At 45.8% G+C, this 22,485-nt stretch overlaps 4 protein-coding genes across 5 annotated transcripts; 3 read left to right on the top strand and 1 right to left on the bottom strand.

The window, feature by feature from the left end:
• Positions 1-6,595: 6,595 nt before the first annotated feature.
• Positions 6,596-9,743, bottom strand: LOC133895087 (uncharacterized). The gene has a single exon (XM_062335288.1). It carries the CDS (start codon positions 9,496-9,498, stop codon positions 6,817-6,819), a length of 2,682 nt encoding a protein of 893 aa, XP_062191272.1. The 5' UTR covers positions 9,499-9,743; the 3' UTR covers positions 6,596-6,816.
• Positions 9,744-13,946: 4,203 nt separating this feature from the next.
• Positions 13,947-15,366, top strand: LOC133910305 (uncharacterized; the record flags this gene model as incomplete). The annotated part of the gene is made up of 2 exons (XM_062352807.1): positions 13,947-14,296; positions 14,698-15,366. Coding segments are annotated over 2 exons (837 nt in total), but the record flags the coding sequence as incomplete, so codon positions are not given.
• An 818-nt stretch (positions 15,367-16,184) lies between these two features.
• Positions 16,185-17,309, top strand: LOC133895078 (PWWP domain-containing protein 3-like). Its single transcript, XM_062335281.1, has one exon. It carries the CDS (start codon positions 16,247-16,249, stop codon positions 17,090-17,092), a length of 846 nt encoding a protein of 281 aa, XP_062191265.1. The 5' UTR covers positions 16,185-16,246; the 3' UTR covers positions 17,093-17,309.
• A 2,371-nt stretch (positions 17,310-19,680) lies between these two features.
• On the top strand, positions 19,681-22,485 carry LOC133895066 (phenylcoumaran benzylic ether reductase POP1-like). Of its 2 annotated transcripts, none has more exons than XM_062335267.1 (5): positions 19,681-20,897; positions 21,288-21,422; positions 21,497-21,740; positions 21,841-22,044; positions 22,188-22,485. In XM_062335267.1, exons 1-5 carry the CDS (start codon positions 20,703-20,705, stop codon positions 22,340-22,342), a joined length of 933 nt encoding a protein of 310 aa, XP_062191251.1. In that variant the 5' UTR covers positions 19,681-20,702; the 3' UTR covers positions 22,343-22,485. The 2 variants fall into 2 exon arrangements, with proteins under 2 accessions (XP_062191251.1, XP_062191258.1); XM_062335274.1 differs by having other exon boundaries at positions 20,233-20,897; positions 22,191-22,481.

Genomic DNA, 22,485 nt, shown 5'->3' with positions numbered 1-22,485 from the left:
CCCGGGAGAGGGCGCTCGAGGCCGCAGTCGGTGGCCCCCGAGTACCCCAGTTCCCCGATGATCCACATAATCTAAGTAACGGGAAGAAAGTGCTCGGGAAGGTGTACGGTGACCCCCCGAGCATCCTAGTCCCCCGACGACCAGGAGAGCTAAGCACTGGAAGAAGCGTGCCGGGGGCCGCCGGCGGTAGCCCCTGGGTACCCAAGTATCTCGGGGACCCACCGAAGGAAGTTCCGGGAGAGGGTGCTCGGGGCTGCGTGCAACAGCCCCCGAGAACTCGGATCCCCGAGGATCCGTACAAGTGTGCCCGGGAGAGAGTGTTCGGGGAGGTGAACAGTACCCCCGAGCACTCGGTTCCCCGAGGACAAGAAAGGGCATTCTCGGGAGAGGGTGCTCAGGGAGATGAACAGTACCCCGAGCTCTCGGTACCCCGACGACCCAGAAAGCCCCCTAGCAGAGGCCCCCGAGGGGCTCACCGATGAGGTGTCAGCCAGTCAAAGGCCTGAGGCTGCATTTAAAGAGCGTGCGTGGCCTGTCACCTCCAACTGCTCCCACCGCGCTCAGTGTCAGTTCTTGCCACGTTCTGGCAGAGAGGCGTGAAGTTATTAATTGCACGTGTCCCGTCCCGTGCCATCCGGCCCGTCTCAGGATAACATCGTGAGGGCCGAGGCGTTCCTTCTGCCGCGCTGCTGCTCTGCGGCTGCCCGGTGGGCCCTCTCCACGGCGCCCGTTGCCAGGCCATTTATGGTGATAGATGACCGGGCATGTGCCGCATTTTCCACCCCCGATCACTTCGCCCAGAGGAAATGATGACGCCCTTTCCATTTATGGTGTCTCGGAACTCGTGCCCCCTCCCTCCCGTTCGGGGCACGTTGCTGCCGGCGGGTATTTAAAGCAGTCGGCGGCACAGAAGGAAACGATCCGGAAAAGGTATGGAAAAAAGAGAGGACGCACAAGCATAGACAAGAATGCAGCACAAGAGAAACACGGCCGAGAAGTGAGCAGCCTAAGACAGGCCGAAGAACAAAGAGCCCCAGGCTCTAGGATAGACCAATATTCTTGTAACCAGCAACATCCTTGAGGGACTTCCTCAGGGCATTTATAGTATCCATACAGGAGTAGGGTGTTACGCCCCCGTGCGGCCCGAACCTGTCTAAATTCCGGTGCATTTACTTCTTTTCGCACTAGGTCATTCCACCACCATCGGCAGTTGCATTCACTCCTATTTATTTCTCTGACGAACATACTCAGGATCATCCCCCGGCCGAATCTCTAAAAAGGGGTCTCTCGGGATCCCTGCGACTGGAGTTAATCCTCCGACATTTATTATTGATGATTTTTCTCTTTTTACTTGGGTGTTCTTTTTGCATTATAAGAGTAAAAGACAAATCATATTTGAGAAATTTGTGAGAAGAGCCCAAAATAAATTTGATGTGAAGATCAAAAGGGTGAGAAACAATAAAGTGAATTGAAGAATATATAAGTTGAAGAGTTTCTTGATGAAGAAGGGATTAAGTATGAATTCTCGACACCCTACACCCCTCAACAAAATAGGTTATTAAGAGGAAGAATAGGACCCTTATAGAGTCGGTAAGAACCATGATTGCCTATGCTACTCACCATGATTTTCTAAATGGATGTAAAGGACGCTTTTTCTAAATAGGCCAATCTCAAAATTGGTGTATATAGAGCAACCACCCGGATTTGAAAATGCCAAGTTTCCTAACCATGTATACAAACTCGATATGATGCTCTATGGGCTTAAACAAGCACCTAAAGCATGATATGAATGCTTTAGGGACTTTCTTATCAAAAAGGGTATTGAAATAGGCAAAACCGACTCTACTCTGTTCACTTAAAATGTTGATACTAATTTATTTTTTTGCTAAATATATGTCAATGACATTATATTTGGTTCTACTAATAAAAGGTTTAGTGAAGAGTTTAGTAGGATTATGCCAAAGTGGTATGAGATGTTAACGATGGGTGAGTTGAATTCTTTCTAGGATTTCAAATCAAACAACTCGGGAAAGCAACATTTATATGTGAAACAAAGCACATCAAGGATATGCTCAAGAAATTTGATATGTAGAATGACAAACCAATTAAGACTCTTATGCAAGCAAATAGAATTCTCGATCCTAATGAAGAAGGCAATGTTGTGGATCAAAATGTATATCGCTCAATGATTGGATCTTTACTTTACCTTTGTGCATCTAGGCCTGATATAATGCTTAGTATGTGCATGTGTGCAAAATTTGAAGCTGCTCCAAAAGAGTGTCATTTAATGTCTGTTAAGATAATTCTTAGATATTTGGTTCATACCCCTTACTTTGGCTTATAGTATCCTAAAAGTTTAACATTTGACCTTATCGCCTATTCAGATTCTGATTATACCAGATGCAAGGTGGATAGCAAGAGTATCTCAGGGACTTGTCAATTCTTGGGTAGGTCCTTAATCTCTTGGTCCTCAAAGAAATAAAATTATGTAGCCCTATCCATCACCGAGACCGAGTATGTTGCACCGGGTGCTTGTTGTGCTAAACTAGTTTAGATAAGGCAAATCTTGAGAGACTATGGCTATAATATGATCAAAGTTTTACTTTTGTGTGACAATGAGAGTGCCATAAAAATAGCTAACAATCACGTGCAACACTCAAAAATTAAATATATAGACATCCGACACCATCTCTTAAGAGATCACTCAACCAAAGGGGATGTCAATATTCGCCATGTGAGAACCTAAAAACAAATAGCCGATATCCTCACTAAGCCACTACACGAGCAAATGTTTTGCGAGCTGAAAAGTGACCTAAATATTCTAGATTCTCGTAACGTGGTTTGATATGTTGCATACAATTGATTGTTCTAGTCTTATAGTTTTGATAGCTAGAAGTTTGCAAAAATCTCTTTTCAGTGATAGTTTCAAAAGATTTGATTCTTTAATCTTATGATCATATGTAGCTACTTGTGATCATTATTATTTATTGTTGTTTGTTGGCTAATCACAAGTGGTAAAATTTCTTATATGTCCAACTTTTCAATCTCTTAAGGATCCAAATCGAATCTCATCTTCATCTCAGTTATGTCATCCTCCAAGAACGCGAAAGTGGAAGTTTTGGATTCTGAAAGTCCTCAACCTTCTATTTTTCTCTATCGAGACGATAGAACCTGGAAGTTCCAGGTTCACTCAGAAGTTCTAGATTTTTTCATCTAACCCTGAGGTTCCGAGTTCCCCTCCAGGTGACCCTTCTCTGTCTCAAACTCCGTCTCAACCCGGAAGTTCTGGGTTCCACCTGAAAGTTCTGAGTTGAGCAGTCTTATACCGCTACTCGAGGAGTTACCCCTTCATTCTAATCTTTTCATCCTCTCTCATCCTCTCACATTGGAGAAGCCACGTCCGATGATTTCTATGTTACACCATCAAAATCTCAAGATCTTCGTCCGAGGTATCCCTCCATAGGTTGGATACTATGAGCAATCCTCCAAATTGACTTCGGGTTCATCGGTTGTTCCTGAAGGTATACCTAAAGCCTGATCTTCCCGATATCTTAATGCCATGCTCTAGAGTCAATTCCTTTGGTGAAAATGCTCCATATCTATCATAGAATCATATCTCATAAGGGTTTGCAAATGCATTGGATAAATCTTTCCCGAAATCAGCCAACCCGAAAGTTCCGGGTTGTCCTGCTCCAGTTCATCCAAATCCTGTTGTTCAATTCCAATTCATGTTCAATCTTTTCAATTTCTCAAGCATATCATCCATGTCTATCTCAGGGCAGTTCAAGATGATTCATGAGAAAGATTTTAGTTAAGCTCATCAAAGGAGGACAAAGGCTCATTTTGATCCTCAAGCACAAAGCAACGTATCATCGCAGCCACCTACTTTAGAGGGCAGTGGCAGTGGTGGTGACCATAGTCATATCCACAAGGTCGCTAGAAAGGTGTGGGCTTCACATTCAAGTAGCATCCACATTGATGAGATGGTTCAAACTGTCAATGTGCATCGTGGTGGTGCTTTGCCACCTAGAGGAGGAAGGGGAGCGACAGGGAGAGACAAAGAAAAGGTAGTTGCATCTAGCTTAAGGGCACAAGATGATGACATAGAAGAGGATGTGGAACAACAAGAAGAAAGGACTATTTTGCCAACATTGAAGCTTTACAGACCCTACTGTGCATCTGTGTATTTAAGTCAGTTGGGTAGAAAGGTGGTAGACTATATGAACAAGTCTAGCAAGTGTAAGAAGGAAAGATATAAAGATCCTTTTGAGTATGAGAATAATTTGGTGGATCATCGGTTTTAGAATGATTTTCAAGCCAATTTTTATGAAACCATGATCCTTAAGAAGAAGAAACCAGTCACTCCCATGCAATGGATTGTTTGTGACTATATGGATAAGAAAGATGATCCAATCTTCAATGAAGTTATGTCCGCTTATGAGCATCGAAGAGTGAAGAATATCATGGGTTTGAAATATGATTGGAATGATGAAGTGATAGCCCAATTCTATACCACATTCCACTATGATCATGAAAAGAACCAAACAATTTATTGGATGATTGAAGGAGAAAGGTACAAGATCAGGTACAATGATTTTGGTCGCTTGCTAGGATTCGGTGTTTGTGACACTAGCACGACTAAGATTCATGTGGAGCAACAATTTTCCACTGATGAAATAGAATTCATGTATGATGATCGTGGTGAAGTGACATATGGAACAACTAAGGGCATAAGACCATTTTACAAGTATCTCAATTTTTTGTTCCGCACCACTCTTGCTCTCAAAAGTGGTGATGCCACTAATTTTCAAGAAAACATAAGGAACTTGCTTGCTAGGATGTCTAATGAGGGTGGTCATTTTAGTGTGGTTGATTTCATTTGGTAAGAAATTCACACCACGCCTAAAGCAAAAGTTGTGTCTACGCTCCCTATATCATGTTTATAATTGAGAAAGTGGCCAAGAAAAAAATCTACAAAAAAGTAAAGCATTAGCCTTTGAGGATTAGGTTGGTGAGCTCCAAATCAATCCCATCTTTACCACCCACCTAGAGCGGCACCTAGAGCAGCGACAAGGCGTGGATCTTCCTCTCGTGATTTATCCTCCTTTATGAAGAATGTTCTCAAGACAATTTTCAATATGTGCAATCATAATGCCATGAAGATCAAATAGCACAAGAATAAGACAAATTTGAGGTTGAGGAAGCTTGAGGTAAGGCAAAAGAAGATTCATGCTCATTTGAAGATTGAGTCTCCTTGCTCTCATGTAGCTTCCGAGGAAGAAGTAAGTGAGCCTGAGGTTTTTGAGAACCTTTGGGCTTAGTATGATCAAGCTCAAGCCACCGCTGCCGGCACCAGAACATTTCATGCTCAAGTTCGTGATGATGAGGAAGAGACCGAAGAAGAAGAAGACTTGGGTGGTGCCGAGGAGAGCTCACATGATGATGATGATAGCAACAATGGAGATGGAGATGAGAACTATGAAGAGGACAGCGAGTGATTTCTCTGATTGTACCTTTCTCTTTCCTTTTTGGTAACTTGATGCTAAAAGGGGAGAGGGTGTGTCTTTTTTTGCTGTTGTATATTCTTCTGTCTAACCCGAAAGTTCCGGGTTAGTGCAGTCAAATCTCCTCTCCTTTATCAGTTCAAATCTTTATCGTTTCTGATGTTGGACATGTAAGGATATTTAATATAATTGTGTGATGAACTATATGGTGTGCTAGTTGTTGAAATTTAAATTTGTAAGAACTTATATATGTTAGTGTCATACTTAGATGATGTGAAGTATGTGATGTTTCCTCTACATAAGCACGATTAAAATCTGTTTTCTCGGATCCAGACTCATACAGTAATTTTGTATCCTATGAGTGAGGCTTCAAAAGTGGTACAGATAACCAAATACTGCATCCGTAAGTCTAGTTGGGGCATATGCACCTAAACCAAACAGGTCCTACGAGCCTATCATCCATCTTACAATCCTGTCTGACTATTAATGTCTGTAGCCAGGGCAAGGACAAGGACTGACGGGTTAACTTTCCGTTGATGAGCTGTTTGATGACTTTGGTCTTTTGAAAGTCTTTCTATAAAGATGCTGGAATTCCACGACTGGCTCACGTGGGCGTTAAAAACCTCCAGATAAACACACCGACTACTAAGCTTGCAATGCTGGGCCGGCAACAACCGCAGTAAAAAGAAGAAAAAAAAGAAATAACCGTAGCACTTTGTTTGAGTCGTCTCAAACCATTGGAGCACACCAAAGCCACCCCTGCAACTTGCATCAGGGGCAAAAGCAGCGGTGATGACAATGACAAGCGGCTATGCACCAGAATGACAACTTGCAACAGGGGTGAGACTGAAGCCAGCGCTATGCACAGGAATAAAACTTGTAAACTTTAGATCTGTCTACCATGGCACGGCGTAGCGAGCTTTAATACAGTACACCTTTGAAACTATACACTGGCACAACTGGCCCAGTTCTATTCAAGTGTAGCGTAGTAGACTCTACAATTGCGATGTCAACCCCAACAACTGATCAAATGGTATCCACATGACATACTATTAACACAACACAAGATCAAATGGTAGACGAGAGGCACCAAAAGAAACTGCGACCTTATTAGCATATAGTAATACACAAAACAGTGGCACGATAACGCCTTACCATTCACAGGTGTTCCAAACCGTAGCTGCTGAAATGGCCAAAAGATCCAGTTCATCATAACAACTAGAATGCAGCAGCTATAATTAACTAGACAGCAACCATAGACAATAAGTACACTAACTACCCAGAGGTTAGAACCATAATCCTTACAGCAGGGCTAAGGAGGAGTACTAGTAGAAGTCCCGCTAACCATCTTGTTAACTTTTGCCAAAAGGTCCTGCATCTCCCCCAGTAGTTTTTCTGTGACAGGCTCCAGTCCAGCCGATGATTTTGCCTTCTTCTGAGTCAGGAATGCAATCATTTTCTCCAAGTTTTTCCTAATATCCTCAGGATTTGAGGCAGGTGGAGGTGAAGGGCTGCTCAACTTGATCGGAGGAAGATAATCGAGCCTTAGAGTTTCTGCAAACGGAGGCCCAAATTGGCCAAGGGTTTCTGCGCTCTCATACGCCGCCTCAGCTTCAGTGCTTTTCGCAAACACAACACGAGCACTGCGAGTATCTTTCACAATCTCAGAATGAGACTCGATCAAGAAGCCAAATTTACCAAATGTGGAGAGTAGTTCCTCTTTGGAAGGGAGAATAACACCACCTCTGAAGTTCACAACAAGGGCTGCCGGATTCCCAAAGTGTTGTGCAGCTTTCTTCTTCTTTTTCTTATGGGTAGAATTAGCTGGATCAGGGCAAGTGCCATTTGCAGCTTCACCAGAGGAATGATTTGCCGCAGCTTCCGCAGTTAGCTTCACCTTCTGGTCAGGTTCTTCATCCATTTGACAGTCATATTTGAGTGCACAGTTCACAGCGGTTACATCTGTGCCATTAGTGCCCTCCACTTTCTGAAGCATTTCTGGCACCATGGCTTGCAGGGAAGCATAAGACTGCTGGACTGTACGCACTTCTACACTTGCATGCTCTTTATTTTCACCTATGGTCTGAGCTATGTCTCCATGCATAGGAGACGGTCCACTTCTGACAGGCACATCTGCAACAACACTTTGCACATTCTCATCTATGAGAATATCAGCTTCCAACCCTGTTGCTTCCTTCAAAACACTTCTGTCAGGCACAACGGCAACAGCACTTTGCATATTCTCATCTAAGCAAATATTAGCTTCCGATTTTGTTGCTTCCTTTGAAACACAACTGATAGGCACATCTGCAACAATGCTATGCATACTCTCATCTTTGCGAATACTAGATTCTGACTTCAATGCTTCCATTGGAACGCTTCTGACATGCACATCTATGATACCAGTTTGCACATTTGTTTCTGACTTTCTTGCTCCCACCTTAGCCTCATTATTCTCTTTAGCAGTTTGGTCAGACAAGGTACTGCCAGCAGTCACAGGTATCTTCACAACAGATCCAACATTTGCTTGGACCTGCTCCTGTCCTAGTTTTGTTGCCCCAGGAACTGCAGCTGAAACAGGACATTTGAACGCTAATGGTTTGGCTTTCTCATCCTGAATCCCAACTCCCATACCCCTTGCATCACTTCCTGCTTTCATCTGGCTTATTATATCTTCTGCTTTCACTTGCCTGATAGGAATAGCAGGGGTAATCAATATTCCCCGGCCAAGTGTAGCAGGAGGAGAGGTTTTATCCCTCTTCTTCCTCTTGATAGAAGAACTCCCACTCCCACTCCCATCTTTATCTTTTTTCCTGCTCCTCTTTGATACACACTTGCCTTGTTTCAGAACAGCATGTGAATCAGACACCATACCCGCAGCAATGTCTGCACCAACCTCTCCAAAGACATGCTCTGCTGGACATTCATCTACCTCGTAGGACTCAAAGTCAGCAACCCCCGTGAATGCTGAGCTTCTAAACAAACCGAGAAATTCCTCTGCAGCCTTTGGAAAACGGCTCTTATGATGGACGTCCTTCGCTAAGCCCTGGACCAACAACAAGACCTCTTCCACAACAATGCTGTCTGGCAACACCTTACTGTCATCTTCAGCAGCACTGGGCACCAATGTCTTTGGCAAATCAACCGCCTTGCGGGGAAGCACAATCACACCCAAGTTGGTGTACGGTGGTGATAGGTACTTACTCTTCTTACGCTCTCGCTTCCCGGACGTTCCTGGCCCAGTGGTGCTGTCATTCTTGTCCTCATCCTCCCTTGCACCCAACTTGTCCATGAGGGAGGCGGCGCTGCGCTTCTTCTGCATGGGTGTCTCTTGTGGCCTCTCCAATGCCGTGTGCTCGTCCTCGGCGAACCAATCATCAGCATCTCTGTCTTCGCCGGCGGGCACATCAAGATCGATCTTGTCCACGAGGTCCTCCAGCGGGCGCCGTGGGTAGTGCCCCGCCCCATCTGGACCCCAGCCCTCCCCGAACGCGCGCACCCAGCTCTTGAGCCTGGCACGGTCCACCAGGCCGACGGGGAGGACGCCCAGCGCGGCGTCACGGAGCGCCGCGAGGAACTCCTCGGACGGCAGGTTGGCGACCCCGACGGCACCGTCCGTCTCGGTCGACGGAGGTGGGACGCAGCCGCAGGTGAGTGCGGACCGCAGGATCGCGACAGCGTGCGCGTGGGCCTCATCAACGGCGACGAGGAAGGCGCGCGCGGTGCTGCCCCGGGCCATGCCGTCGGCGTCGGGGTGGGCGAAGCGCCGGACCTGCGCGGGCGCGCCACCGGTGGCGGCGGGCTCGCGGAAGTAGGAGACGCAGGCGTCCCGGGTGGTGGCGGGGCAGGCGGAGAGCAGGCGCGCGGGCCACCAGCAGTGGCGGCGGGACTTGGAGGGCTTGGCCCAGACGAGCTCCCCGGCGACTAGGGTTTCGGGTCCCGTGGCGTCCGCGTACGCACCCGCCACTTCAGGGGTTAGGGTTTTGGCATCCATTGGTGTGAGGCGAGGCGATGCGGCGTGAGTTGGGGGTTAGGGGAAAGGAAAGGAATGGGAGGGGCGAACCGGATTCGATTGGAAGTGGGAGGTGGGTTGAACCGAAGCCGAGCAGAGCCGAGCCGAGTCGATCCGAATGGAGAAGGGCAAAAGGGCAAGGGGAAAACCTCGCCGCCTCCGGCGGGGACTGCGGCGGTGTCAGTCAGTCACGGACCGACCCGCACTGGGGCCACTGAGAGTGGTGAGACGAGACAGACAGGAATGGATGTGCGGCCGAATTAGAGATGTAATAATGGGACCTGATTTCCGATTGGGAATTTTCCTATTAGAAAATGAGAATTCTTCTATTAGAAAATGAGAATTTATATAGGAATGGGAACGTTTACTGTTTCGTTTCTCATTATATTGTTGATATTATATATATTAATATATAAATATACGAACATTACATTATGTATAGTAAATAATAATTTATTTTTATTTTTTTAACCTACGATATTTAATTAATTTTATATTAATTATCCTGGTATGTATCAATAAATTACTTATTTATATTATATACATATTGTTAATATGTAGAAATAATCAAATTTAATTTAATTTTTACATCCCTATTGGAGACCCGATTCCCGCAAAATTACTTGCAAAGATGAAGATAAAAGAAATCTCCCCCCCCCCCCCGATAGCTAAATGGAGTTGGGGATGGAAAAATATTCCCCAACGGGGATTAGCCCCGTTACCATCCCTAGGTAGAATCGATTTAGGTCTTGTTCGGTTGGGTCGGGAATGACCGGGGTCGCGGTCCAATCAAGTTGAATCAACCTGGCGCGGAACTATTCCTGACCTAGCATTTTACACGTGTTCGTTTAAGCCCAGTGTCGAACCGTTCCCAGCCCATCCCATCGTTTCCTCCTCCCTTCGGCCCTAGAAAATTTCATCGTCTCTAGAGGCGAGGAAAAAATCCTCGACTCGACTGGCTGTTGCGGCGACACGGTGGCTGTTATGGCGACGGCGACGCAGTGACCTCCCCTCTGGTGTCCATCCCCTTCGGTGGCCACCTTCTCGTCGGTAATCGTGTCGCCCTCCTCTTCCTTCCCTTTTGTTCTCGCGTGTTAGGGTTCCTCGTGTCGGTTCTTGATTTACATCATTCTTGATTTCCTCCGGTCCCGTTCGTCGAAGCCGTCGTCGACGCGTCATGGCTCATGGGGAACTCCACTCCTGGCCTCATGGTAGTAGACTAAGCTAGTCGTAGTGGAGCTGGTCACTTTAAGTCTTGCACGAGCTAGCAGCTTATGTTTTCTTGCTGTTTATTGCGTGAGAGAGACTAGGGAGAGAGTGTTTGTTCTTGGAGGTGATGTGGAATAGTGAGAGGGGACAAGAGCTACTTACATAGGTTAGGTTGGAGAAGATGAAGGTGTTTATATAGGTGTGTGAACTCTGATGTGTGATGCAAAAGGAGGATAACTAAAAAAAGGCCAATGAGGAATGGGTTTTTTTTTCGCAACATGAGAGTTAGTTAATCAGCCAGTTGGGATATATAGAGTACTCAAAGCACCTTTGTCCCCTCATAATTAATCAGACGTTACGATCGCTACCTAGTTTTCTTCCTACCTCGGTCTTGCGTAGCGGCTCCCTGCTCCAACCGTCTTGCGTCGCCACAGGCTCACCCCAGCGTAAAGCCGTGAGAGGCTAACATGTATGAAAATGCAACTTTACATCCACTAGGGGATTCATGGGGAAAATAATCTTATAAGATATGATCTTATGTATTTAAAGATTGGATTCAATCTATGATGTGACATGTGATTTTTTTTATCGTTTTCCTGTCTATGATTTTCTCTAACTCATACATATATTTTATGATAACTTATAACATATCATATTATAAATTGGATCTAGCCATATTTGAAAGGATTATTTTCCGGCTCGTGTGAGGTCGGATGTACTGACCTTCTGGGTTAATGAAATCCTTCTCCTTTCGGAAAAAAAGAAAGAAATATGTGAGTTGGTTCGCGTGTTGCTAAGCTTGGCACTAGAGACTACTATTGCAACGGCTTCTGCTTTGTTGATGAACAAGGGAATGCGTGATAGGTTGATTGGTCATTCTCGGTGGAATGTCTAGGATCGAAGTACTCTCGATCAATTTGATGATCCATGTCTCTTTTCTTCTAGAACTTGATTTGCCTATTGGTTTTTTTCTTTTTTTCTGTAGCGATCGATCCAAACCGAGGGGTGCAGGGGCACTCCATGCGACAACCGGGGTGAAAAGAAAAGGTAAAAAAGAGAAAACATGAAGAATGTCACAGAAAGAAGAAATTCGTGGGGCAGGTGTTATATTCTGAAAGCAAGCGGATTGTGTGTCATTTGTTGTGAGGCATGTGGATTATGTGATATAAACTGAAAATTTCTATTGTCACGCAGTCATTGTCCGTGTGACTGCTACTCTTACTCTATCTGGTTGCAACCTCTTTTGTCTCCACACGGTCACGCACATCGCTGTCAATAGTGATGGATGCATATAAGAGTGAGACAGATTAGGTTAGGGTCCCACGAGTTTCAGGTCCGATAGAGAAGGATTCGGGTACAAAATTCGCCTCGTAGGGCTTCGACTCAATTCGGGCTCAAGACCAGGGCTGCATTTGTCCCCATAGGTGCCCTCGTGGGCCCTGAAACCAGCCAGCTAGGCCATGATCGGCCAACGATCCACATCCACATTCCATCTCAACATTAGGGTTCTTGTGTAGCCGAAAGCCGCAAAATTTAAATCGTACGCCCGTGCCTCTATTGTCTGCTCTGCCTCCTGAGCTCTCGGTCGTGCCTCCTCTGCTTCGCCTCCCGCGGTCTCGCCTCCATGGTGCCTAGCCGGATTCCATGCTTGTGCGACGCGGCGATGACGAAGGTTGCCAGATCCTGCCCCTGTGTGACGTGACGGTGGAGGAGGCTGCCAAATCCCGCGCTCGTTCGATGCGTCGGTGGAGGAAGCCACTGGATCCCATGCCCATGCAACAAACTGGCGGAGGAGACCGCGCCCGCTCACCGGTGGAGGAGGCCGCCGTCCGAGGCCATGCGACGTGGCGGAGGAGCCGAAGGACCTATGCGACACTATCGGGTCTTGGGTCCCCTACCAGGGCCGGAGCGAGGGGTGTTTTTGCACATGATATCAATATCGGGGTTGAGTCAGATTTAGTGTTTCGAGTCAAACACGTTCTCACTCTACCCAGTCGATCTCAATCCGTCCCGTTACCACCCTTAGATACAAACGAGCCAGTTAGACGGCTCTTCACCCTTCTCTCCCTCTTCTTCTTCCTCTTTTTTTTTTCTCTCTATTTTTTTCTTTCTCTTCCTTATCAATGACAAAAAAAAAAAATTATTGAGGAGCTCAGAGGGCTTTCATTGGCTGCAAAAGCAGTATTGGGGCTCCAGTCCCCTGGCCCCCCTCGGATCTGCCTCTCGGTGTCGGGCCTTTGTTGGGTTGGGTGCAAGGCGTGTGCCCTGCCCTGTGGCCGAACCAACAGTACAAAATCCACGCAAACTATTGTTTCATGTGTTTTCATTCTGAGATGAGAAAAGAAATTGTGCTTTCACAGCTACACAAGGATTCATGAAACATGAATCACCGGTCTGCGCTAAACCTGTTGCGCGTCATCACGGTCTAAGTGCTCCAGTAAACACCGACGGAGAACTTGTTTTTTTGGCCCTGGCAGTCCCAAGTACTCGATGTTTCTCCGAGCGAAACAAAAGAAATCATCCATGATCCGAACGACATTTCGGACCGAATCGATGATCAAAACAATACTCTCCTCTGATCAGAGTAAGGTGCGATGGCCGCTTTTGAAAGCGCACAACACCGCGTAGCATTTGCTGGAAAGAAGCCAACCAGTGTGTAAAAGCACCAAAGTCCGCCGCGAAAAAAAAAATGCTACAAAAGCACGAAATTCCATTCCTTTTATACGTGCCCTGTGACATGCCGATGAGAGATTCGAAGTGTCGGAACCAAGTAAACCCACGGCGCGCAGAGAGAAGACGTACGACAGCATCCTCAAGGAAGGAACAGCCAGAGCACACACGCACGTATCCTTATGGGAAATGATAATGAATTTTTTTTAATATTTTTTAATACGAATCTTAACGTAAATTAACGGTTCTAATAAACTATAGATTCACATACACTTATAGAAATTTCCTTCTATATCCCTCACTACTGCCATGATCGCGCTGCCGTGGAGAAGAGCAAACCCAATGGACACGCCGAGGTGCGGAGCCTAAAATTACAGAGTCAGTCTTCACATCACCTGCCGATTGCTTCTGACTTCTTACACTCCATTGAACCCCTTCTATGCAGAGCGAGCATGTCACGATTTGCAATGCCCCTATAAGGCTGTAACCAACCGGCAACAAAGATCATCCTGAACAAAAGTGATCTCTCATCTCCTGACCAAAGCCAATAATCCGTCGTCGGGGTCACAATAATTGCTGGCGACCAGCAGCCGCCGGTGCAGCGGTACTGGTTCCCGTACTGGACTAGCCCCCCGCAACCGCCGCATCCACCTGCTCATCGCCCGGCGCCTCGCTTGCAGCTATCGAGGCAGGACTCTCACCTTGCGTGGCCGCAGTCGCCGCAAGTAGTGTCTTCGCCCTCACGGCGGCCGCCTCAACCAACGTCAACGACGACGGTATCCAGCGGTGCTGGTGCTGCTTCTCCTCAGGCCCAGCCGCAGCCGACTCGGCTGTTCAGCAGGCCGTCCCCATCCCGCGCTCCGCCGCTCTCGTCCATCAGAGAGCCCAACGCTCCGCCGTAGCCGACTCGGCTGTCCAGCAGGCCGTCCCCGTCCTGCTCTCGTCCATCAGAGAGCCCAACGCTAGTGCAACACTGGCACCGATGCCAATTAACAAAGAGCCCAAGCCGCCGCTTAAATCAGTAGTCACTACTCCTATTGTGCATGAAGTTCCTAAGCAAAAAGACATCATCATCCCACATGAGAAAGCAATCCATAAACGAGCTGAAGATTCTAAGACACATAGCAAGGCCATAGAGAAAGAAAAGAAGGAGAGGGAGAAGAAAGAAAAGGATAAGGACAAGGAGAGAAGGGAAAGAAAAGGAGAAGGGAAAAGAGAAAGAGAAGGATCACAAGGAGAAGAAAAAAAAGGAGATCAAGAGCGAAGAGGTTGTAGTATCACGGCACGGCGAGGGTGACGAGTCCAAGCCCACGAAGGTCGTCAAGGAGTTGGCCAAGAAGAAGGTTTCGAGACACGACAGCAGCGAGCACGACTTCCAAGCTGCACAAGGAGCTCAAGGGCGGGCGTCGCCGACATGGTGCAAAAGATCAGCGCCACGACGCCGTCGTCCAGCGGCCACAAGCTCGCAGCCGTGGCTGCCGGGCCGACCGTCATCACGCTGACCGGCGAGAACAAGGGTGCGTCCATGAAGATAGACAGTGTCGCCAACGGTAAGAACGTGGCGGGCAAGGAGCGCCGCGGTCACAGGCTTGACGCCGCCGAGAGGGAGGAGGCGGCCGGGGCCAAGGGGCTGACGTCGTTCATCAACAGCAACGTGCAGGTGACCAACAACTCGCTTCTGCTGCAGAGCTCCTGCAGCGGCGGCAACCCGGGGGTGCACCTCAAGCTGACCACCAAGTCCAAGAAGAAGGATGCCGGGGGTGAACCCGGAGGCAAGGGTAAGAAATGAGGTCCATGGGCGACGGCGCTGTCCAATAACAATCAAATCAAGCAATCATCATCGGTGTGCATGATGTAAACATAGTGTTATAGGCTGATGAGCACCAGTGTGTTGCGTGTACAAATAGCACATGTATCCGACTTCGAAATAGTACATGATGAACGCTGGTGAACTAAACTTGTGATCATCGAGGGAACTTGGAGCCATGTGATTTGCCATTAGCAATCAATCACGATTCACAACCATATTAAAGTCTCGAAAATATGTATAGTGCACTTGCCCTGATTACAGACAGGGGGTGTTCCTTGCAAGGAACTTATTTTTATTTTTTAAATAAAAATTACAAATATACATGATCGTTTTGAAAATTGCAAATGGACTCCTATAGCATTGTGGAAGGGTGACAGCCAACAGGATCTGTCATCCTTTTAACATGCGACAAGTTTAAAAATAAAAAATATTATGTTTTAATACCCTTAAAATTCAAAACACTAGCGAAATAGCCAATAAAAATTATTAAAAAAAATCTTTAGGGTAGAGGATGCTATTATCTAGTTTAAAAAAATCAACTCAAACAACCTCAAATTTGTCTTTTTTTTCTCATTGTACAAATCATATTTTATTTGAAAGTTTTTGGAGCTAGATGATAGCATCATCTACACCACATAGTTGTTTTAGAATTTTTCATCACTATTTTGATAGTGTTTTGAATTTTGAAGCATTGAAACGTGATATTTTTTATTTTTAATCTTGCCACCCATTGGAAGTACGATATGCTACATATCACCTTTCCAACGGGCGAGTCTAGATGTTCAATTTTTGAAAATGGGTACAAATATTTGCATTTTTATTTAAAATATAATAATAAAAAATTTCTCAGTGAAGTGTTCAAATTGTGTGCTGCCATTGCTTTGTAATGGGCCGGACCAGCACGTCACATGCGGAGCACGAGACCTTCAGAGGAGAGGAGGCGGCCCGCACTTTCGTCTTCCCCCTCGTAAAACCCTAACCCCACTCCACCCCCGCAAACTCCCCCCCCCCCCTCTCTCTCTCTGGCCGGCGGTGGGGGCGATGAGGGCGATCACCGGCGCCGTGGCCTCCTCGAAGTCGTGCTCCCTGGCAAAGGCCGCCCGCGTCCTCGCCCTCTTCTCCGACTCTGACCTCCCCTCATCCGACGCCGGGACCTACCTCCGCGCCGCCGCCGCCGCCGCCACCCACCACCATCTCTTCCGCCGCGACCTGCGCGCCAATCACCAGCAGGGCACCGCCACCATCAACGCTTACGAGGGTCAGGAGGGCGAGAAGAAGCTCCAAGATGGGGAGGTGAATGGGGGCGTGGCGGATCTTGCTGGTGGCTCTCACGATTCCGCCGCGGAGGTAGCAGTTGACAACGGTGAGAAGAAGAGCAAGAAGAAGAAGAAAGAGGAGCGTCGGGAGGATGGGGCTGTTGCAGGCTTCGCCGCGCAGGGTCCCGTGTCACCGGAAATTGCCCGTGAGAAGAGGAAGAAAAAGAAGGAGAAGCATTCAAAGAAGGATCAGGAGTTGAGTGATGTGAAGCTGGAGGCTGGTTTCGTGGCAGAAGAATTGGGGAGCGAAAAGAAGGTTAGAAAGAAAAATGAGAAGGATCATGTAAAACTGGAAGAGGACTTGGGGCATGTGAAGGAGGAGAAGGGACAAATTACAAATGATGGTGTGTCGGAACAAGGAATCCCCAGTGGGGAAAAGAAAAGGAAGAAGAAAAGGCATACGGAAGAGGAAGGCAACTCGAGAGATGTGAATATGGAGGATAAAATGGTCACTGATGGTGATTTGGATAGTGTGAAGAAGAGGAAAAAGAAGAGGGGGAGAGGTGCCGATGATGATAATGTTCTAGAACAAGTAGAGCATACAAAGAAGAAGCAAAGGAAGCAATCCTGAGATTAGGTTTAGGAGAGATTGGAGATGGATGGGGTCCTTATGAAGATTGGTGTGGTGACTCGGTGAGGTTATTCGTGCTGTTGTATTTTAGGCTTCATGTGTTAGCGAAGTGGGGATCTTTTGGCCACTCTGAAAGATTCCAACAGTTTTGTTCTGTAACATCTTATTCATATGCCATGGCCGTGCTATTCTAGAAATGAAATTTGCATGTTTGCTATTCCTTGAAGTGCCCAAGTTTCACATTGCAATGGTATGGCTTGCTAACTTTATACGAATGCTATGAATTTGTGTAGATTGTATCTAAAAAGAAACAATTTACAAGAATTGCAGACTTAATTTAACATGCTTTATGATAATCTGCACACTGAAACAAGCCAGTGGCATGCTATATGTTTCCCTTAACTAATGATATCCAATGTTCATGTTCATATTTTTCTTACTTCTGTTGATTATTATTAGTTAGACTTTGTAATTTGAACGGAAAGGCTTATTGCTGGCATTAATGTCTTGTAGACTGTAGTTGCTACTTGCCTACAAACTTTCTCTCTGGTCAATTGGCGGCCATCTTGTGGTGTGAAATATAGTGTACTACGAGTGATAATAATATCTGGAAGTTCTAGTCAATACCTATATACTAACGCGCCAAGAATCAACGAATTCCCAAGGGCATTAATCACTGTAGCTACGGTAGCCAAGACACAGACAACCGGATCCCTCTATGTTTCGTCCGTTGGGTACGTCGAAGGGCAGGTAACAAAATCAATCGGACCGCTCTCAGCGCTCGGCGGTGAGCGCCCCTGCCTTCGGCCGCCTGCGCCTGCAACACGTGGTCACGTAGGTGCGCCCGCTCCCCTCACGAACGCACAGGCTGAGGGGGAAAAATGGTAGCCCAACAGGGCCTCTGCGCGAAGCGAGTGCGCTGACGCCTCACAGCACGGCGCATGGCGCACGTCGTCGGTGCCTCCCGCTAGCAACAGATATCGTTGAGTGTACGTGTGTGTTAGTACATTTTATTTAAATCTCGATTTTATTTAGAGTACAATAATGATCTAAAAATTCTAAATATTTTCATAAGCAGACTTAGATCTTACTAGCAACCCGTTTGAATTGATTTGATAAAAAAAAACATGAGCTAATATTTAATAATAATTCTCAAAGAAGCCTACTTTATAACTTCTAACTATTTTTAATACCTCAAATAAATTTAAAAAAAATAGAAAAATTCACAAATATTATTCACATGTGATGTACTAATTGTTAAAAATATTTTCAACCCTAGATTGTTTGATGAAAAAGTGAGTTCCTTTGTAATGCTCCATTTATATACATTTTTATCATTTCATGTGATATTCTCGGACATCAACACATTGTTATAGTAGCATCAATCAATTCAATTACATATTCTAACGGGCATAGGATCGACGGCCTCCCAAGAGTCCTTCCTCACTATAGCTAATCTACCTAACGTGTGGGCCACGTAGTTGTTCGCGATTCCTCCACATGCCTCCGCGACGCCTCCTCCCGATCCCTGTCTCCATCCGTACACCTTTCGGCGATACCTCCCGACCCCTCTCGCTCCAGATCCGATCCCCTTTTCCATCAACGTTGTTGCCTCCTTATCCTCCTCTCTGCAAGCTACGCGCTCGGCAACAACATATACAACGAAAAGATTAAATACACTCCATTTTATATGTATTTTTTATTATTTTATGTGATATTCTCGGACATCGACGCACTGTTATCGTACCATCAATCAATTACATATTCTAACGGGCCTGGGAACGGCGGCCTCCCAAGGGTCCTTCCTCACTGTAGCTAATGTACCTGACGTGTGGGCCACATCGTCGTTTGAGATTCCTCTGCATGCCTCCGTGACGCCTCTTCCCGATCCCTGCCTCCATCTGTACACCTTTCGGCGATACCTCTCGACCCCTCTCACTCCTGATTCGATCCCCTTTTACATCAATGCCGTTGCCTCCTCATCCTCCTCTCTACAAGCCGCTCGGCAACAACGTATACAACGAAAGGTTAAATACATTTTTTGATACTATTTTTTCCCTGATTTATATATCTTGCATTCATTTTTCTTGCCATGACTCGCTGTATTACTCTTTTGATTACTGGTGCCATAGTCAATTCATTAATTTCAAATAATATTACCTTATACTTATTGCGTAGACATTATCTTATTTGCTCCGATCAGACACTAAAATCCCATGGGCGCGCATAGGCGCGCCAATCAACCTAGTTAAAACTATAAGCCCACTCTGATCCATTGCTGTCTTGACCTACTGATGATTAGGGTTGCAGCTGATGTATACTTTCCCTCAGCGGTTGGCCGATCTATGTTCATTAGATGTTCATATACAACATACAGAACATGTGGCATCCTATTTTTTTTCTTTTTGCAGCAGTCTCATATGATATTATTTTAGTACGGGCAGCTGTTATTAGGCTGTAAACTAAAATAATTGCTCCTGTTGTATTCAATCTAGTCAATTTTAGTACTCCCTCCGTTCATAAATAGTAAGCATATTTCTTTTTGGAAAAGTCAAACTTTGTGTACTTTGACTAACATTTAATCAAATGATAAGAATGTCTAGTGTATAAATGATTTCAACTAGGTTTTGTACAATTAGGTTCACAATTCAAAATGATTTCACACTATATAGGTTTTGTAGCTATAAATGATATACTTTGTGAGAAAAACTTAGTCAAAATTCAACTTTGAAGACCGAGCTCAAAAGATATACGCCTACTATTTCTGAACGGATGTAGTATTTGCATATCTTGTAATGGCGCTTGTTTGTTCTATCTGAAAGTGTGCATCAAGGTTGTTGCTTACATTCTTAACCGAAGTAAATAGTGGACATCCTAGTCTTTACTTGAAATGTACTTTTGGCTTGCTGAAACCTGGGTCCATTAAAGATTGATAATTTGACCTATGCAATTCTGCTGGTTGATCTTATTTGTGCCAAAATGGAATGTCTGTGCAACCTCCTTGCCATTTGCCTCTTTAGTAGAGGCTAATGTGGCGGTATATGTATGGCTAGCTAGATCGAGCCAAATGTAGCTTCTGAAGCTTCCTTAATCATCATAGGCAATCTTGTATCACTGCTATTTCTTTAAGAGGAAACAACAGTGACAGAGTGTGATGGAACAGGCTCGTTGCAAAGATAGTTAAGAGTTCTCTATCATTGCGGAGTTTTCTTTTCACTTATGCTATGTTTACTATTGTTTTGAGATACTATAACCACAGAGGTTGCATAGAGTACAAAAGTAGCTTTGCAAATGAAAAACAGAGAAGAAGAAGAATCACTGACATGTCAATGAATTCCTTGTGTGTTAATGACTTCTAATTTTATTGTGATGTTGATGATCAGATTGATTAGGTAGGAAGATGGGAATAATTAAATGGAAGGTGGGGGTTGTTGAAACTTGTTAATCCTTTCTTTCGGAATGATTCTTTTGGAGTATGGTATGGAAATGGTTAGCTCATTGACCTGGCAACACAACTATATTTTCTCTCCTCACCTAAAACCACAACCAAGGAGACCCTGCACTGCAGCATACAGGGTGTGGTCAATCATTTGGTATCCAGAGGTGAAATATGGCGGCAGAGGATGAGATGAAGAGCAGAGTCCTTGTTATCGGTGGCACAGGCCATATCGGCAAGCATATTGTTGCTGCAAGTGTCCGCCTCGGCCACTCAACTGCTGTTCTCATCAGAGATTCCGCACTGGCTGACCCAGCTAAGGCGCAGCTCCTCAAGAAATTTGTCGATTCCGGTGCTGCTCTCCTTAAGGTACCAATAATAATAATCATACCCTATTGGCTAGCATTGCCTCCCCCCCGCCGCTGTTTGCTGAATAAGTGGTTTTGACTTCTATCGTTGAGAACTGAACTATTGATTCTCAGTGTTTTTTTTGTTTATCTTTTTCTAACTACTCTAAATGATCTAATGCTCTAATGTTGTGGCATGTCCCAATATGTCAGTCAGCTCATATACTGTCCAATTGCCAATTGAAAATAGAATGATAAGAACTCCTTTAATGGATTTTAATAAAGCAGATAAATCTCATACAACATTAAACTTATTAAGAGTTGCTCAAGTCACCATGCATTATGATGACATATTTTGGAATCCATGCTCACTTTGAGACTTTTTTTAACCTTTCTTGTATGTGTTTGCTAGGGAGATCTGTTTGATCACAAGAACCTGGTAAAGGCCATCAAGTGGGCAGACGTTGTCATCTCGGCAGTGGGGCCCCGTCAGATCACCGAGCAAACAAGGATCATTGCGGCAATGAAGGTGGCAGGCAATGTCAAGGTCAGATTTATGAATTTGGCTTTCATTTGGATAATTTATGATGGTTGTAATTCACTGGAGGGTTTGTTGTGCAGAGGTTTCTACCGTCTGAGTTCGGCTCCGATGTGGACCGGGTCCACACCGTGGATCCAATGGCGTCGCTGTACGCTGTGAAAGCCAACCTCCGGCGGCTGATCGAGGCAGAGGGGATACCTCACACCTATGTCTGCTGCAACGGCTTCGCGGAGACTTACCTTCCAAGCATTGGTGATGTCACGGCCATCGGCGCTGGCCCTCCAGAAAGCAAGATCACCGTCCTAGGCGATGGCAATGCCAAAGGTAACTAAGGACCACGGAGGCATGCATCCTATTTCATGATACAATTAAGTAGCTAGGTCCCTACTGCCTTAATTGTTGATGGACACAAATACCAATGCAGCGGTGTTCGTGGTGGAAGAGGATATTGCCGCCTACACGACGAGAGCAGTCGACGACGCGAGGACGCTGAACAAGATCCTGTACATGAGGCCGCCGGCGAACGTGGTGTCCCACAACGAGCTCATATCGATGTGGGAGAAGAAGGCGGGCAGGATCCTGCAGAGGGTGCACATCCCAGAGGAGGACGTCCTGAAGTGGATCAAAGGTACTACTACATTCGTGCACCTCATACATGCGTCTCATCTCATCTGTACAACTGCTGCCTGTCTCTCTCATCAGTCTTGAGCCTTGACATGGCTGTATGGCTGTATGTCTGTATGTCTGTATGTGCGGTGCATGTATTCCAAGCAGAGGCGGTGTTCCCTCTGGACATACTGCTGTCCATCGCGCTCTCCATCTTCGTCAGGGGTGACCAGACCAACTTCAACGTCGACCCGGATCAGATGCATGAAGCAAAAAATGGTCTCAGTACAGATGTACCTGGTTTGGTCACAAGTCCCTGATCGACAGAAACATGACGTATCAACCAACGGCTTTCTTCGCGTCTTCTTTCCATCTCACTTTTAAGAACTCAATCACAATCTAGAAAGGTCGTATGTCGGATCATTTTTATGTATTTATTTATTTTTGCCAATGATGGTATGCT

Source organism: Phragmites australis, chromosome 2, assembly GCF_958298935.1.
Source record: "Phragmites australis chromosome 2, lpPhrAust1.1, whole genome shotgun sequence".
In the NCBI taxonomy this organism is placed as follows: domain Eukaryota; kingdom Viridiplantae; phylum Streptophyta; class Magnoliopsida; order Poales; family Poaceae; genus Phragmites; species Phragmites australis.
This window is presented reverse-complemented; position numbering and strand designations above follow the sequence as displayed.